This window comes from Chaetura pelagica, unplaced genomic scaffold, assembly GCF_000747805.2.
Source record: "Chaetura pelagica isolate M959 unplaced genomic scaffold, ChaPel_1.0 scaffold10, whole genome shotgun sequence".
NCBI classification, from domain to species: Eukaryota; Metazoa; Chordata; class Aves; order Apodiformes; family Apodidae; genus Chaetura; species Chaetura pelagica.
The window spans coordinates 149348-167879 of record NW_009952263.1 but is presented as its reverse complement, the minus strand read 5'-3'; the positions used below and the strand labels follow the sequence as shown (position 1 = coordinate 167879).

The following is an 18532-nucleotide window of genomic DNA, read 5'->3' as shown; positions in this document are numbered from 1 at the left end:
TATTCTAAAATGTCTTTGTCAGGAACTTTTTTTTTTTCTCTTACCGTGGAACCAAAGACAGCTGAAAAATGATTGCTGGACTTCAACACAGCAGTTCAGAACACTAGGCTATTGTTAGCCTTGTTCTCTGTTAAACTGCAGGAAAATGTGTACAAGTATTAATTGTTATTAGATTTTGGCATGTATTTCCTGTGTGCTAGTCTTCTCAGTGGGAGAAGTGGGTAGTTGCAATCACTTCCAAGAAGCACAGAGTGAGTACAGCATCAAAGCTTAATGATTTTAGTAATTTTATTCTAAACAATAAAGCAGTCTAGTGAAGTACTTCATGTGTGAGTGTCCCAAGTCTAGTGAGATGCTGATGTTAAAATTAATGGAAGCTGCTGGTAGCTCATAAGTGAGTGTTCCTTAGTCATGTATTATTAAGACTAGATGTTGGCAAGTATGAGAACATCTTGCTTTAAATACTCTAGAGCAGGTGGTGTTCATATCTGTGGGACTTAATAGAGCTGGTTAGAGGAGTCTAATGTTGGTGAAACTGGAATCACAGACAGATTTTATAATCCCGTACTTAGTGGAGCTAGTTCTGTTAGCCTTTTATTTTCTTTTTACTAATGCATTAGTCAGTGTCGGGAAAATGGTTGAAAAAGGGAGGTATGAAGTTTGAGTATCTGGCACTTTGTTCTGAAAGATAACTTCAAAACACAAAATTGTCAGAGCTAGTGTGCTATTATACAGCAAGATCTGTGTAGTTTGGACAAACAGACTATACTGTTTTGAAGTTTATCCACAGCAATAATGCTACAACATAGTTTGTAAACCAGGCAAAATGGCGAATATTAGGAAATAATACTGTTTAATATCTTACCCTCTGTGAAACTTTGCTTCCAAAAAATAGATTTAGATAATTTAATTTGACTCAAATTGATGAGGTATTAACTCAATCTTTTCAAAGACTGAGTCATTGAAGTATGTAAATACTGGTTCTGTCTTTTTCCAGAGGCAGTTCTCGTCAGTAGGAAGTGATGATTGTTCCGGCACTTCACCTTAGGGAAGGAATGCTCAAGTTCATTTCAGTTAGGCTATCCATTCTTCATGTTCATGACTACATAACTGTTACAGCCATTGCTCAGAAAGAAAATAGCCTGAAGTTGTAGAGGGCAGAAATTAGCAGTGAGCTAATGTTACAGGTGATCCATCTCAAAATGACAAAGTTTCCTTTGCCAAGTTGAGTACAGTTAGCTGAATGTAAAAAGGTAACTGAGTTTGAAGTCTACCTTTTAGTGAGGTACTGACTGAGATTGGATTACTTCAGCATTGCTTCAGGCAAACTACAAATATGAATTCTTCAGGCTAGCTTCTTAATGGGTAATGTTTTGGAGATGGCAGCACATTAATAGTGTGAACTGCCCAGGGAGGTTGTGGAGTCCTCTTCTCTGGAGATATATTAAAGATCCACCTGGATGCAGTCTTGAGTAATATGCTCTAGGTGATCCTGCTTTAGCCAAGGAGTTGGACTAGATGATCTCTAGAGGTCCCTTCCAGCTCTGACAATTCCGTGAACCTAAGAGAGTATCAGCCTGTAATGAAGAGCAGGGAAGCCTGTTTCAACACATTTGAAAACAAAACTAACACTGTAGCAGTAAACTGAGAGTGACCACTTTACTCTTGCAACTTAGTATGGGTATGTCCTCTTAAGTGTCTTAAATATGTAATAACATCAAAGTGAACTAAGAGGGAAGTCAATTGCCCCAGGTACTCAAAATTCATCTGTTTCGGTTATGGAAGATAGTATTTAGTGTTCAGGAGCATTCCTTAGAACTTAGTAGCTTCTAAAGCAAAGGTCTGGTGAAACATCTGTGGGTAAGTTTCACTAAGTTCCTGCACGTGTTTAGGGAATAGATGTTCATGTGTGAAATAAGCATGTCAAGACAGAATCACAGAATGGTTTGGGTTGAAAAGGATATTAAAGATCATCTAGTCCAACCTCCCTGCTATAGGCATGTATACCTCCCAGTCGACCAGGTTGCTGAAAGCCCCATCCAACCTGGCCTTAATCACTTCCAGGAATGGGGTATCCACAGGTTCTCTGGACAACCTGTTCCAATGTCTCACCACTCTCACAGTAAAGAATTTCTTCCTAAATCTACCCTCTTCCAGTTTAAAGCCATTCCCCCTTGTCCTATTGCTACAAACCCTTATAAAAAGTTCCTTCCCAGTTTTCCTGTAGGCCCCTCCAGGTACTGGAAGACCACTATAGTAAGGTCTCTGGAGCCTTCTTGTCTCCAGGCTGGACAGCCCTAATTCTGTCTGCCTGTTTTCATAGGACTTGTGCTCCAGCCCTCTGATTATCTTTGTGGCCCTCCTCTGGTTTCACTCCAGAGGATGTTAGTGGTGGGATTGCTTAAACTTTTACAGCACGGAAAGGATGCTTAGTCAGCTCCTTAATCACAGTGCTTGGCTAATAAGTAAGTTTCTCAACTTCAAATTTTGCTTCAGGCTAGAAAGTGAGCTTTTCTATCTATCCAGATTTCTTCTCGCTGTTTATTTAAAATCACAGTAGGAATCTGGCTTAGCTGGAGTTACGGATGCAGGGTACTAAAATAATTTTGATGTTACACAATTTTCAGGAGTTAAGCTTTCTGGAGGTGGCATAAAATATACCTGAATCTGTATGGGGAAAGGTGCAGCAGAAGTAACATGGTTGTGATAGTATGGCAAGTAATGAGTCATTAATTACTGTAATCTGGTATTGTTAAAGAGTAACTAGTGTAACAAAATCAGCGGGGAAAAGACTAAATCGTGTTCAACTTCATGTGTAACTCTGTTCATTCAGTGTTTGATAAACATAAGTCCCTAATTATTTTTTTTAATTGTCAAAGCAGTGATTTTATTGTTTAAAAAGGAAATCTTTTTGTCTGAATCATATTGATTATTAGTTTTAAATTAAAATCTTTAGTACTAATAGGATGTCTCTTTTATTTTCAGGTCTTGGCACAGAATGAATGTAATTAGAGAAAACAGAGATCTTGCTTGTTTCTACACAACAAAACATTCATGGAGGGGAAAGTAAGTAGTTTAAAGTTTGTTTGGGTGGGGTTTTTTTGTTTGTTTTCTGTGACGTTTCTTTCTCAGTTATTTGATTTAGCTCCGTAGTTCCTGTATCGATGGATGAAAATTGAACAAAAGGCTTTTGCTGCTCAGTCTCTGACTGGAATGTATATTCGCTAAAATCAATTTGGATTTTAAGTATTGTGTTTTAGTCTTTCTCTGCACATGTTCCCACGCTTCAGTGTGGCTACCTGACTTATTCAGCTTCTGAGTCTCTTTAACTTACTATATAAAACACTATTTAAAATGAAAATGCTTCTTCTCTGAGCAGATTCTTGGAGGGGTAATGTCTTCTCTACTTAAACAGATGAGGGTCACTAGTCCACACATATACTTAGCATGTTGTGTAACAGATTATCTGTTAAACTATTACTTGAGATTATTTGAAGGTCTCTGTTACTAGAAATAAACTTCATCCCTAGTGGAGGTCTTGGATCTAAAACTGAATTTTTAGTGATGCTTCTGTCTGCAAAAGCTAGGGTACTTCTAATAAATACTATTGAAATATAATAACTGTTATCTGTTACATTGTGTTTGAAGTCAGCTGTTATGCATACTTTTTAAAGCTTCATAGGACTTTCTCTGGTGTGCTTAACTGGTCCTTCTCACATGCTTGGAACTGGGATTTTTCCTTGCTACTTAAACATCAACAGAACAAAGAGGGTATGTTTTCTGCACCTCAGGAGCATGAGTACTGCTTTATTCTAATTATTATTCTGAGAGGTGATGTCTGAATCTCTTTGCCTTGTAACTATTACTTGAGATTATTTGAAGGTCTCTGTTACTAGAAATAAACTTCATCCCTAGTGGAGGTCTTGGATCTAAAACTGAATTTTTAGTGATGCTTCTGTCTGCAAAAGCTAGGGTACTTCTAATAAATACTATTGAAATATAATAACTGTTATCTGTTACATTGTGTTTGAAGTCAGCTGTTATGCATACTTTTTAAAGCTTCATAGGACTTTCTCTGGTGTGCTTAACTGGTCCTTCTCACATGCTTGGAACTGGGATTTTTCCTTGCTACTTAAACATCAACAGAACAAAGAGGGTATGTTTTCTGCACCTCAGGAGCATGAGTACTGCTTTATTCTAATTATTATTCTGAGAGGTGATGTCTGAATCTCTTTGCCTTGTAAGTTGAAACTGGCTTTTTTTTTTTTTTTTTTTTTTTTTTTGGGCTGCCTGCTGACAGGTACTTCATTAATTCTTCCTATCAAAGATTGGGAATGCTGGGAAGGAAATGAGAATGAGATTGCAAGGAGTGACAGCCACAGGTCTTTCTCAAATGTGCTTTGGAGAACAATGAGATTGCTTCAGTGTCTAATCAGAGTTGCCTGCCTTTTTGTTGGTAAAAGTTAAAGCCCTGAGTAGTTCAGAGTCCAGAGTAGACTGAGCAGCTGTCTGAGGGCAAAATCTTCTACCAAGACACATTCTTGATTGACTCTAAATATAGTTTAATATATATTATTTCTATCTCCTTAGATTTCTGTTCACTACTTGTTTAAATTGCATCTTACTTGAGTTAAGATCCATGCATTTGGATGTGTGTAGTCAAGTGCGAATAAACTGTTTCTTTTAGTACTCATAAAATACTATGTTGTGGTAGAATTTAGAAGACTTGTTCCCTCTTGATCTCTGTTTCTCAACAGAAAACATGCAGTCTCTTCCTCTGAAATTACGCATATGGTTTGAACCACTTGGTGAAAACTAAATACATAGAAAATTACTTCTCTTGCCCAGTGTCTTCCATTAAGGAGCCTGGTCCTCCGTGATGAAAACTGTTGAAGTTTGAGTAGTATGATCTTGAAATTTGACTAGTTTTCTGATAAACTGTAGTCTTATAGAACTTCAAACTAAGTCTAAAGTCTAAAACAGAAAGTTAGTTTAAAAACTCAATGACTTTTCATGTAATGCATGGGAAAGGACTACTTAGTGAGTAGTTGCAGCAGAAGCTTGTATGGTATTTAGTAACTGTATATTTGAGTATTTAATTCCACTCAGTTCATAGATACACAATTTCAGTATAATCTATGGATAACATAAAAAAGAGTAACTTAGTGTGTATTCCTAAATGAGCCTAAATCACTGACTATTCATATAATTTATCACTTTGCCAAGTATGGGCTGTATGCATGGCAGTTAAAGTATTTTCCAGTGGTACAGATGATGATTCTCCAGTGTTGATCTGTGATTCCATAAAGTTACTGAACATTGTCTTTATGTTAAGTGTGGTGGTATAAAATTTGGCTACCAGGTTCATCCTGATTTAAAAAAGTGTAACTTTTGACTACTACAGTGCTTCAAATAAACTAGTGATAGGCAATAGCCTTATTACTGGGAAGAGGAATTCTCAAATTCTTCTCAAAACAGCCCGGCATTAGGCTGTACTGCATAGTTTGAGAGATAATTAATGGCGAAATCTTCAAGGCCTGGACATATAAACACATTTCTACATACTTAAAGGTGATGTTCTGGACAAGAGTATGCTGGATAATAAATATGCTCCCTACATTTTGAAATGCTGGCTTGAGGTTGAGGGGAGAAAAGGAAGGGTCTGTTACGTTAGGAAGCTGGTCTTCAATTATGAGTGATTTTGCCACAAAGCACTTTGAAACTCTTTAGTATGTTAAGTGAGTAAACTAAACCTTAAAAAAGTTCTTTATTACTTGTAGTAAGTTTATGTTCTTTAGAACAGCATAAACCTTATTTGTAAATCATATAAAAGGCAGAATACTACTTAAGTTGTAAATGAGAGGAGAGGGAACAGCTTGTTTATTCAAAGGATTTTCTTATGATCTAAGAACTAGAGCATTCTTTGACAGACTGGCTGTAGTGGAATTATTAGGAGATAGAGTAGCTTCAAATGTTCTGCTTCATTACTGCAGCTTCTGCTGATCTGCATCTTGAATAAAGAAAATTCAACTACGTGGAAAAACAAATAGATGTTTTAAACAGATTAAGCATCTTTAAGGTGGCAGTTCACTTCCATATTACTACTGATTTTTCTAGGCTTTGAAAAAATAGGCACTGGCTTTAATTCCTAGACAAACTCCTCTGGGTTGGAACTTGCACCAGTTTGAATAATGGAAAATGGTAGGGAATGAAGTTTGTGTTGACTGTGTCAGACAGATACGCTTGGCCTTGCTATTATGAGAGAAGGGAGGACAGGTCAAATAACATGACAGAGCAGCTCTGAATCCTGAATATCTGAAGTCCATGCAAAGTTTGACCTTGTACAGAAATGATGGCTTGTGCTGCAGACTTGGCAAGTGAGAGAAAGGACTGCAACTCAAGAATGCTGAGGAAGAAGGAAGAAATTACCTGCTTCTTGATGCAATGTCTAGTATGGTACTGATCAGATTAGTCAGCCATCTGATGGATCCTAACCTGCTCTTTCCCCAATGTCTAGTATGGTACTGATCAGATTAGTCAGCCATCTGATTGATCCTAACCTGCTCTTTCCATAGCCAATTCACAGTTTATCTAGAACTGAAACTTAACTTGTTGCACTGATTCAGTATTTTAGGATGGACAGCCAGTATGTCTGTTTGGTTCAAGTTCAAGAGAGGCATCTGTATTCAGATCCTGTTTCTTTGGTTGGGAAATAGTTGCTAGCACTGTTACTAGTTCATGTTTGACTTGACTTTCTGGGCAGGACTGCTTCCTGATAGAAGCACCCTAGAATAAGAAGCTTGTACAAGTAGTAAGGAATTAGTAGTAATCTACTACTTCAAACTCTGGCTAGTTATGTTGCAAAACTTTCTGATTTGGAAATATGCAAATAGTATCTATATAAAGATTTGGTTCAGGGTTTGCTGTGAAGGTTGTCTAGGAAATGAAACCATGGTAAAGTTTCCATTTCACACTTGAAGCATCTTAATTTCTTAGCTCAGCTTGTTTCTGGTATGCCTGAAACGCAGGCAACTGCCTTGCTACAGCTGTTCTTTAAGTACTGTGACAGTTAACATATCTGAGACATCAGTGTATGATGACTAGCTGCGTTTTGAGCTCTAGCTTTAGTGATCTGAGTCTTTTGAAGTGTAATAGTCTTAGTTTTTCTCAAGGTAAAGAAAATTAGGCTTGGCCATAGTAACAGCCTTATAATGGTATTATGACCCAGGTACATAAATTGCATTATTTCATGTTACAACTGCTGTCCTCAAACAGATGCCGTGCAATATTGTAGGAATCACTTTTGTCCTATCTATGTAGTCTTTTTAGAATTTTTTCTGGTCTGCTAGTACCTTCCAGTACAAGTTCCAAGAGTCTTTGGTCCTGAATTAGCCAATAACATAGGAGAAGATATGTGTAAGGAAATAAATTTGCTAGTGTTTGACTTGTATGCTCCCTTTCTGGATATACAGAGAGGAGGAGCTTCACATACTGTAAAGGTAGACTGCAAACTAACAACTCAAAAAAGAAATTTCCAGATCCATTTCCTAACCCTGACTTGTATATAGCTGCTCAACATAGTTTTGCTCTTCAAGAGGGTATTTCTGTGACTTTTGGAGAAACTAACACCCTTCTATGTTCTAGGTATAAGCGAGTCTTTTCAGTTGGAACCCATGCCATCACCACATACAATCCCAACACGCTAGAAGTTACAAATCAGGTAACTAATTTTTGAATGGGGACACTTTGAGTTGATTTCTGACTTTTATTAATCATCCAGAGTGAATAGTAGCATTCAGTCTTAAAAAACTATGTAGTCTGACAAGATCTCAGCAAAACCAGAAGGTATGGCAGCTGCTACAAAAGCACACAGAAAACTGGTGTTGCCTCCAGTGACTCTACAAATATCCAGTAGTTTTTTGTCCTTTTAAGCTATTTATCTTTATTAGCCACTAAGTAGTAGTTTGCCTTCGGGTGTACTGTTCTGAATGAACTGGGGTAAGTTTAATCACTGCAAGGCTATGTCCCTGAAGGGAGTTCGGACACTTACTTACTTTGCAGAGTGTTAAATAAGAATCTCAAGCTAAAGCTGCCACATAGCATGCTAGCTATTGTCTCATTACAGCAACTCACTTAGGTACTAAGGATTTTTGAGTGGAACAGATGTAGCTTTAAAATGACTGACAGTATAACCTGATTACTTTCAATTGTCTAGTGGCCTTATGGAGATATCTGTAGTATTTCTCCTGTTGGAAAAGGACAAGGAACAGAATTTAGTCTCACTTTTCGCAAAGGCAGTGGAAGAAAGTCTGAAACTCTTAAGTTTTCCACAGAGCACAGAACAGAGCTCCTTACAGAGGCACTGGTAAGATTTAATTTTATTTTTTTTCCCCCTCAAGCAAGCAGCAAGTACTTGGTTGTCATTACCATGTGGTAGCTTACAGTGTTTTCTTTCCTTATATAAAAAGTAAGAAAGTGAGTTATATTTTGAGCTATTTAATTAATGTACTTGATCTAGTGTCAGTTGCAGCAACTAGTGCATGATTCTTAAATAGCAAGTCAAGCTACAAACACCGAATACATTAAACTGCAGTGGAATGGCAAGTCTTCAAGGAGGCTTAATTCAAGTCCCTTAAAACAGGCTTGGCTTAAACATGGATTTTCTGGATAGTTTGGATATCATATTTGCATTTACTGATGGTTATTTTTTTTTAAAAACAGAGATTCAGGACAGACTTCTCAGAAGGAAAAATTACAGGACGGGTAAGTGTCTGGCTTATATTGATCATGTGGAGTTTAATGAACTGATCTAAAGACTTAAACTTCCAATGTGTTTTATGCATGTTATGCATGTGCTAGATGTGATACCTAAAGTAGCTTTTGTAAATTTGGATATAAAGTCTTGCTTTGAGAAGAGAAAATGAAGAGTTTATTCAAAAGCAATGGGAGCTTTTTCAGCAGTAGAATATTTGAGTTCTCTTCAGTTGGCCTGAGCCATTCAAGACTCTGAATGTTACTGCTGAAATAAAGGGCTTTACCACACGGAGTTCCTATTTGAAGAGAAGAAAGAATAAAAACATAAGCGTGATTCATTATTAATTGTTTACTGCTTCCAGCTTTTTACTTTCCAACTCTAAATAGTTTCCTGCACAACTTCCTGAACACTTGATGTGGAAATAAAGTTTCTGGTGAAGATTTTTGTAGGTCAGATTAAAGATAAGATTTTCATTTAATAAATCTTGGTAATATACAGTGCTGGACTTGTATTTACTTTTATGTTTTCTGGTCACAGAAGACAGCACTTAAAAGTAATTTAAAGCATTGTACAGAATAAGTCTTTAGTGATGAGCATAGTAGCACTGCTGGAATATGAGGATCCCCTTTGTGTTACTTTAGTTTAGAACAGACACCTGCTGTGCTTATTTCAGAAAGTCTGTATTTGTAATGGAATATGACCGCAGGAGATGAAAAATTTCCACTATAGTGATAAGTCTACCATTATGTAGTCTTGATTAGCTGAATAATAGCATCCTGTGCAATAGCAATTTCCTTGTCTAACCACAGTGCATAGTCTGCACCTTCTGCAGCAAGAGAAACTTAATCCTTTTGGGATAGCTGTTTTGGGTTTGCTATTCAGTGTTTAAGCTGTGACTTCCTTGTCAGTAGACAGCTATTCTCACTTGATTCAATGTTGTTAACACAGGTAAGAGCATTAAGGGAAATTACGTAATTTTTTAAACTTTACACCTACACCATTTACTAGATAGGAAAGGAACTATTGCTGTGTAGTAAAGGAGTGTGTGTAGATGTCTAAAATTAGCTCTCTCTGCAGAGGTATAACTGCTATAAACATCACTGGAGTGATACGAGGAAGCCTGTGATTCTAGAGGTGACTCCTGGAGGTATTGACCAAATTGATCCTGCAACAAATAAAGTCCTGTGCTCTTATGACTACAGAAACATTGAAGGCTTTGTTGATATTGCTGGCTATCAGGGAGGCTTCTGTATACTCTATGGAGGATTTAGTAGATTGGTGAGTACTAAAACATCTTGGTATGGTGCTTAGGATGTTTACAGCTGCATAGTTAATAATGAAGCTTCAACCCAATTTGAGCGCACAAGTATGTGCATCTTTGGGATGCAGCTGTGGAGCCTCAAGGCTTGTGGATGAGTTTTAGAACCTCTTGTCCACAGGAATTTAGTTAAAACATTTGAGAGTAAGGCATAGGGTTTTTTCTTACTACATATTTAAAAAATGTGAAGTATAAAATACCAAGTTATTTATAGTTGGATAACAAATATGAATGCAAAACAAACATGGAGTTTCCTGGCATTTCTCAAAGTTATGGAAGTGACAGGCAACATTACTAACCTACCTACCCAATGAAGAGATTCTATTCAGAAATTGATTGATCAGTGGTGATGCCTTCCTTTTAGGCCTGTGATCTGATGTTCAGCAGCTTTTCTCAGGAAATGCTGCAGTGTAATGTTGGTTTCAAAACTGTGAAATGGTTTCTGTGTCTTATACTGCAAGCAGCCAAAATGAATCTTTAGGAATTAGTTTGTGGTTACAAATGTAAACACAGTTATCTCAGTCACTACTAACAAAATAAGACTGCTTTCTAGATCAGGATTTCCACATATTTTGTACTGTGGCATGCTTTTCTTTGGCATAAAACTAGCAGTATATAATTCATCCTCTAGAGCTGCTCTAACCTTGCCTCACAAGGCTCAATAGCAGCCCTTACAGATAGAAGCTGGTGCTGTCACTGTGGTTCTCTGACTCCTCACTCCTGCCAGGCTGTCAGGAGCTTTTGCCAAAGGTGGGTAAGCAGGTCATGCAGACCTTTACTTTAATGGCACTCTAATGGGGATCCTTTAGGAATAGCTGCTATAGATTTATTTTTTTTTCTTTTAAATAAATGTAAACTTAATAGGGCATCTCTTGTGTAATAAATCCCTCCTATCTTTGTACTATGCACTTAGCAAAGAAAACCTAGCTGCTGGGAAGATTCTCTACTGTTGGGTATATAGCAGAGAAACTATACATCATAAAACTGAGCTATGCTGTATTTATCATCTGTTTATTTTTCTCATGGAAACTTGCAGCACCTCTTTGCATCTGAGCAAAGGGAAGAAATTGTCAAAAGCGCAATAGAGCATGCGGGCAACTTCATAGGGATCTCTCTGCGGATAAGGAAAGAATCGCTAGAATTTGAGCAATACTTGAATCTTCGCTTGGGAAAATACAGCAACGATGAGTCTATAACATCTTTAGCAGAGTTTGTTGTTCAAAAAATAACACCTAGACACTTGGTAAGGATATAAAACTGAAATTACTTGGTTCTCTTAATTGTGAAGAATTCTCTTTCCTAACATGCTTGTTTGTTTTTTGTTGTTTTTTTAAGGAACCTGTGAAAAGAGTACTAGCTCTTACAGAAGCTTGCTTAGTCGAGCGGGATCCAGCTACCTATAACATTGCAACTTTGAAACCTTTAGGCGAGGTAAGAGGCAACCTTTTTCATTAGTAGGAATTTGACAGTATACATTAGATGGCCTCAGTTTGTATAGTAGAAAAACAACACTGCTTCATGAATGTGATCCTTATCTCTTATTTGTAGGTATTTGCAATAGTATGTGACTGTGAAAACCCCCAGCTTTTTACCATTGAATTTATCAAAGGACAAATTCGGAAATATTCTTCAACAGAAAGGTAACTGCAGCTCCTGTGGGTTATAAATGAAAATTGAAGTTGCCATTGTAGTCCTTCTAGTTTCTCAGCTTCCATAAACTCCAACCCTTGGAAACGGTAACTAAAAGCCTTACTATTCTAGTGGTCTTCTACTTACAAATCAAGATTTGCTACAAGATCTAAATCTCTTACCTTCATCCCAACTTGAAGCAAATCTGGCCAGAAGTTTTCTGACGAATATATAAGGGTGTTGGACAGTTAGACACAGTCTGTTTCTCCTAAGCAATGTTATTCTATGTATATTCTTGTTTAAGCAGTATATCTGAGTGAAAGAAAGCAGTCACAGTGTTAAGTGATATAGAAACGTGAAGGCTATAAACCCTTTGAGCTGTCTGCTTGAGATGGTTTTCGTTGATTCTATTTAAAACAACCAACAGAATAGTCCCTGAGTGCACTTGCAGCTGTAATGCAGTCTAATCCTGCTCAGTGAGGTTTTGTAGAAAGCACAGGGATGAGTTGGCTCTCAACATGTGTAACTCATTAACAGATTATCTAGAGTTTATCTCTGTAGTGAAAGGCTGCAGCTGGCTGTACTGGATGTGAGACAGCTCTGCTATTACAGTGAGTAAAGGAAGACTTAAAAGTTTGTGATTCCTTCCAGAGGTGTAGCTGTTAGTACCAGTGTTAGTAAGAGATTCCAAGTATTGCTGCCTTTCATTCTGTGCTTGATTTTTATTTTTTTGGGGGGTGTCTGTTTTCCTTATAACTTGATTCATTGGTTTCACTTTTCTTACCTAAATTGTATCTGTATATTTTTTTTATCAACCCAGAGATTCTCTCCTGGCTAGCTTGTTGGATGGAGTGAGAGCTTCTGGTAATAGAGATGTCTGTGTTAAAATGACCGCCACACACAAAGGGCAGCGTTGGGGATTACTCAGTATGCCTGTAGATGAAGAAGTAGAGAGTCTTCATCTGAGGTTTTTGGCTGCTCCTCCAAGTAAGCTAATGCTTATTACATGGCTTTATAATGCTCCTTAAAGCATCCAGATATTTAGTCATATCCTGTGCATTTAACTTCTGTTATGTCTTCTTCCAGATGGTAATTTTGCAGATGCTGTGTTCAGGTTCAATGCTAACATTTCCTACAGTGGGGTACTACATGCAGTTACACAAGATGTAAGAATAAATCCTCTGCCCGTTCTCTTAAAAATGTTGTTAATGCATGAAGATATTAATATGTGTTATTTCTTAACCAGGGTCTGTTCTCAGAAAACAAGGAGAAACTCATTAATAATGCCATAACAGCATTGCTCTCGCAAGAGGGAGATATTGCAGCATCTAATGCAGAGCTTGAAAGCCAATTTCAAGCAGTAAGACGACTTGTGGCTTCAAAAGCGGGGTTCCTTGCCTTTACTCAGCTTCCAAAGTAAGCGAGAAGTCTCTTCAAGCTTGGAAGTAGTAGGTGAAAACAGTTCTTGAGCTTTTGATGTCTTATCTTTGAAACAGTTGGAGTTAAGTCTCACTTCTGAAAATCACTGGAAGACTCTACACGATTGCTTCCAGTAGCATGAGGCTGTCATCAGGCTTTAATGTAAATTGAGAACCCCAAATGATCAATCATTAGTATGTAAAACTGATTCTTCCATTGCTAAATACTCACTGCCTTGAGTCACATTCTAAAATGCACCTTCATCGGTCGTCATTCTTGAAGTATATTGATGCCATTTCTGTCTTCAGTTCAACACAAGATAAAACTTGATATAGGCAGTAGAGTTGTAGTCCTGCAGGAAGTACAGGCTGCTTGGAGTTTTTAATTGAGTAACATAAGGAAATAGAAGATGATCAGGGAGTTTTTCTGAAAATAAAAAATAATTTGGAGTATTTTTTACTCTGGACAATGGGACAACTGAATTATGTGAAAGAGTAGCAAGCACTTACTCTTTGACCTTTATGAAGTTTTGATTCTCTGTGAGTAGTGTTCTGTACTCTCACTATCCTGTAACTACAGAAATGTCTTTGTTTTGGTGAGCATACTCCTGGTATATTGTTAACAGTGAAGTCAATATTAATGGTTTCCTACCAAGGAATCTCAAATTTATCTAAAAGTCAAGGTACTGGCTTTCCAAATGCAATGGCAGCAGGCCACTTCTGGTCCCCAGTTGGACTTTTATCTTAAAACTAAGATTACTGTTTCCTCTCTAATCTTGGTGGTTTTGCTTTCCTTTCAAAAGATTTCGAGAACGATTAGGAGTGAAGGTGGTGAAAGCCCTCAAAAGGAACAATGATGGAGTAACCCATGCCTCTATTGACATGCTTTGTGCTCTTATGTGTGTAAGTATTAAATTGCAGATTCTTTCACTTTGGCGTGTGTGCCCTTCAGTCTATCCAAAGATCTAAAAATAGAGGATTGTTCTTCAGCTTCAAGTGTGCTCAGACATGAAATAACTTGTATAGTGATTTCTTGCTGAACATGAAGTGGGATGTACTTTGTGTGGCTTCAGAGTGTGGCTTTTGGACTACAGCTGTTAAGAACTGAGAGTTGAAATGTGAGTGCACAGAGAATGCTTTCTTTTTTTATAGCCCATGCACGATGACTACGACTTGAGGCAAGAGCAGCTGAACAAAGCTTCTCTTCTTTCCTCCAAGAAATTTCTAGAAAATCTACTAGAGAAATTCAATTCCCATGTGGTAAGTCAACTTTGGAAAACAGCTTCTTTACCGGCCTTTCCTAATTGCGATGAAAACATTTCTGTCTGTCTTGGACACATCTTTGAATGTATTTGTACCTTCAATTGAAGTGCAGAAAATAAAGCTATATCTGGCACTGAGGCTTTTTCTAAATAGGTTTGGGTCTTGACAGGTTAGAATACAATAACCATGTGCATTTTTAACTCAAAAACCAGGTGTTCCTTTGAACTGAAAGGGTAGTGTAACATGGTACTTATGGGATTAAAACTGGAAAAAATAAATCGTAGCACACCAGTATACAAGGTCCTCAGTGTATGTTTGAGGAGCCAATACTTTACCAGAGTTTTGCTATACTTGTAGTAATAACAAATTTTAGACAAATAACAAATTTTTTGTTTGCAGACTGTATCATGATATGACAGGTAAGTGCACCTTCAGCATAATGAGTACTGAATGAAATTTGTATGAATACTCTTGGGCAGGGCAGGATCAACATATCTGTAATACATACCTGTCTTCCTAATTTCAGGATCATGGGACAGGTGCCCTAGTAATTAGTTCACTTCTGGACTTCCTGACATTTGCCCTATGTGCTCCATATAGTGAGACTACTGAGGGGCAGCAGTTTGACATGTTGTTGGAAATGGTGGCATCTAATGGAAGAACACTATTTAAGCTCTTTCAGGTGAGATTTCTTTTTTAAATTATTATCAGAGGTCTTAGGGTAGTCAGTGAACACGAAAGGCAGATATGCCTACTGTTTAACTGGTTAATGTGCCTAAGCCTTTTCTACCTTGGTGAGTTTTTTAGTGACCTGTTGGTTTATCTTCAGATACCAGATTGAGATGGTTACTCTGTAATGAATGATTTGCCAAGTCATTGTAGATTGGACTACCTAAGACTTGTTTCTAGAAGCACTTTAAATTACCAGTTCAGAGTTAAGCTATGTTCAACAGACAGAGATTTTCCTGTATTTGGAGAATCTGCCGCCTTTTGTTTCTGTTTCAGCAAATGAGATTGAAGAGTTACAAAACAGGAGTAACAGCCTCTTCAGTAGTAAACCTATAAAAATTCTAGTACTTTTAGCTAAAATGTCAGTGCTTCGTTTCTGTAAAACCAGTGTGATGTGCTGCTTCTCAGTCAATGTTAGCCTGTGTCAGTTTCCCCAGCATCGTTCCAGCTTCTCTGATACATACTGCTGTTCTGTGTGAAGAATTCAGTCTAATAGTTGCATGAGAGATTCTTTTTTAAAGGTAGGGGATAGGAGCTCTTTCTGGGGCTAACTTGTACAAAACTGAGAGATTAACTTCTGTTCAGAACTGGAATTAGAACAGCTGTGTAGATGAGTTAAGAAAAATGAATCACAAATTATACAATCTCCAGATTTTGCACTTTGATAATTATTTTGTCAACTTTCCACTGCAGCACCCTTCCATGGCAATTGTGAAAGGAGCAGGTTTGGTAATGAAGGCAATAATAGAGGTGAGCTTTTTATCAGTGTTACCTGGGATAGAATACTAAATATGTATTGTCTATTTTGAAAGTGCAGTTGCTTACTGATAGTAGAAGTTTGTTCTGTTAGCTTCTCTTGGGGATTGGGGGAGGTGAGGAACAGAACACCTGCTTAATTATTAGTGGTTTAATATAGCAACTTGCTTTATCTTACGCTTGGGGGTTTGGAAGGCATGTCACTTGGGACTTCAGTTAGTGCCATGCATGTTTTCATACTGCAGTCAAGATTTGGCTGTTAATGTTGTATGAGGCTCAGTCACACATCTCTTCTGCATGTTAAAGTGAGTCTCTCAAGGAGGGGAGGCTGTGTTTCCGGGACGCATTGCCAGATGGAATGGGACTGGGATTAGCAGGCAGTAGTGTCCCAGAGCAGACTAGTGGTGTCAGCCTCCGTTCTTGCTCTTTCTGCTTCAGCAAAGGATGATTTGGCTTTGTTAGTTTCTGTACCACATGATGTATGGGCCAAGTCCATACTCCTCAAGGGCTGCTCATGATTGTTGTAGGGTGACCTTGCTAACTGACTCTCGACACTTCCTGTGTTGAAATTCAGGGTTAAAGTTAGTGCCTCATTGTATCAAAATGGCTTATGCATCTGAAATGCATCTAGTACTCTCTTGGAATGGAAGTGGATGAACACTTGAAATAGAGGTATTAAAAATCTAGAAGTTCCCATTTATATACCATTTATATAACATTAGTTAAAAGTTGCTATGATGTTTGGTACAACTCCTGTAATTTTAAATGCAGTGGGACATGAGCAAGTAAAAATGCAGTGAAAGCTTTCTTAATTATTCACTGTAACTAGTGAATCTCAACTGAGTGGCTGTCTAAACCAAATAGCACCAGCTATTCTTAAGTGGTTACCATTGACCAAAGTAAAGCAAGAAACAGTTACTCGTAGCTGTCATTCTTTGTTTCACCCTAAGTTAAAGTTGCAGTGTGGATGTCATACTTGTAAATGTGCTACTAAACTCCTGGTTTATGATAGGAGACACGTGTCTTATCCTTTTCAGTTACTGTCCTCACAAGTGTAACTACCAAATACCTGGTCAGTGGCTTTACTACAACTTTGATCAGTTGCTATTAAGAACTTGCACATAAAGCCCATCATATTACAGCTTCTGGCTTTTGGTTATTAGTTGACATAATTGATGGTCAAGAAGGCCTTGGAACTGTAAACTAAGATAAAAGCAGCTTAACTAAGATTCTTTCTTTAGTAATCATCTTGCCCTGTTTCCAAAGGAAGGAGACAAAGAGATTGCTACCAAAATGCAAGATCTTGCCCTCAGTGAAGGTGCCTTACCTCGTCACTTGCACACTGCTATGTTTACAATAAGCACAGATCAGAGGATGCTTACAAATAGGTATGTCAGTCTAACTTGATACATTATGTTTAACAAGTTTTAAGTAATGGCTTAGCTAATGTTAGAAACATTGGGAGGTTAGGGAAGAAAACTTGCAGTTTTTTAGGAGAGCATTTTCTTCAGCAGCTGGTATGTTTAAGTAGGGCAAGTTTTGGCTGAGACTGCAGCCACCTAATAAACCTTTGGTTTTTTTTCAAGATGGGACTTGGGTTGGTTACTCATTAAAGACTCAAGTTTTCTTGTAATTTTTTTTCTGAAAGCAGGATAAGAAAAGGCAAGTAGAATGTCTGGAATGTACAAAAAGGTTCAGCTTTATTTTACAGCTGTATAAATCCCAGAGTCCACACCTTGGACATCTTGCATGCAGTTAGGGTCACTCATCTCATCTGAGAGAGAAGTCTCATACAGAAATCATTTTGTGTATTCAGCAGTCATTGATACCTGAGACTGAGCCCTAGGGCATGCTGAGGAAGATGTGTGATAATTCAATTATTTCACCCAAGAACAACATTACAGAAGTTTTAACTGCACGTTCCTGAAGCACTTGGTGTTGCTGAGCAATGTCTTGACAAGTGGATCTTGTTGTCCCTAATCTCCACATTTAGGAGAGAGCTAGTATGAAACCTGTCATACTAGTTCTGTTTGGATCTACCACTTTTCACTTGCATGTCAGCAGTGCTTCAGGTCATTGCAATAGAACCCTAGTGACAAATATTGGCAGGAAGTGTCAGTAGGCATAGAAGACTGGCTAGGAAAGCCTCTGTGGAAGCCTATAATTGGAATTAAAAGCTTCAAGTAGAGCAGTTAAGAGTCTAGAAGCCATCAAGAACTGTTAACTTTAACTTAAGATTGACTGGATAAACTTACACTTGGTCATTAGATGTTTAGTTTTTGCTCTATTGCTCAAGTGTTCTTTTGAGGTCTAGACCAAAAAGCATGTGCTGCTACTGTTCCACTAACTTCACTGGAACTTCTTAAAGGCAACACTTAAAAGCATGCTAAGCATAAACATGAACTGGAACAATATAATGCTTTGTGCTCTTACTCACTCAAGAGCACGAAGTTCTTGCTTATCTTCATTTCACCAGCATGGTAAGGGTGTCAGTTTAGTGGTTTAAAAATATGTTTAAAATACTAATTTTCTGTTTGTTAATTTAAATGGCTTTTTCAGGCAGTTAAGTAGACATTTGGTTGGCCTCTGGACAGCTGAGAACAAAACTGCTATGAGCTTGTTGAAGCGTATTTTGGTAAGTAAAAATGGGATGCGGTGTAGGGA

General features: G+C 37.8%; 1 protein-coding gene across 1 annotated transcript in view; it reads left to right on the top strand.

Annotated features, from left to right (window-relative positions):
• Positions 1–2991: 2991 nt before the first annotated feature.
• The window catches only part of DNAJC13 (DnaJ (Hsp40) homolog, subfamily C, member 13), a 47416-nt gene continuing 31875 nt past the window's right edge, over positions 2992–18532 (top strand). The window contains exons 1-17 of the mRNA XM_010007481.1: positions 2992–3066; positions 7645–7720; positions 8216–8365; positions 8722–8763; positions 9833–10033; positions 11110–11316; positions 11409–11504; positions 11622–11713; positions 12523–12689; positions 12789–12868; positions 12949–13118; positions 13924–14023; positions 14273–14380; positions 14910–15065; positions 15806–15862; positions 17135–17256; positions 18428–18503. Coding sequence (XP_010005783.1) covers positions 2999–3066; positions 7645–7720; positions 8216–8365; positions 8722–8763; positions 9833–10033; positions 11110–11316; positions 11409–11504; positions 11622–11713; positions 12523–12689; positions 12789–12868; positions 12949–13118; positions 13924–14023; positions 14273–14380; positions 14910–15065; positions 15806–15862; positions 17135–17256; positions 18428–18503 — 1968 coding nt within the window. The 5' untranslated portion in view covers positions 2992–2998. The remainder of the gene's footprint in view (positions 3067–7644; positions 7721–8215; positions 8366–8721; positions 8764–9832; positions 10034–11109; positions 11317–11408; positions 11505–11621; positions 11714–12522; positions 12690–12788; positions 12869–12948; positions 13119–13923; positions 14024–14272; positions 14381–14909; positions 15066–15805; positions 15863–17134; positions 17257–18427; positions 18504–18532) is intronic.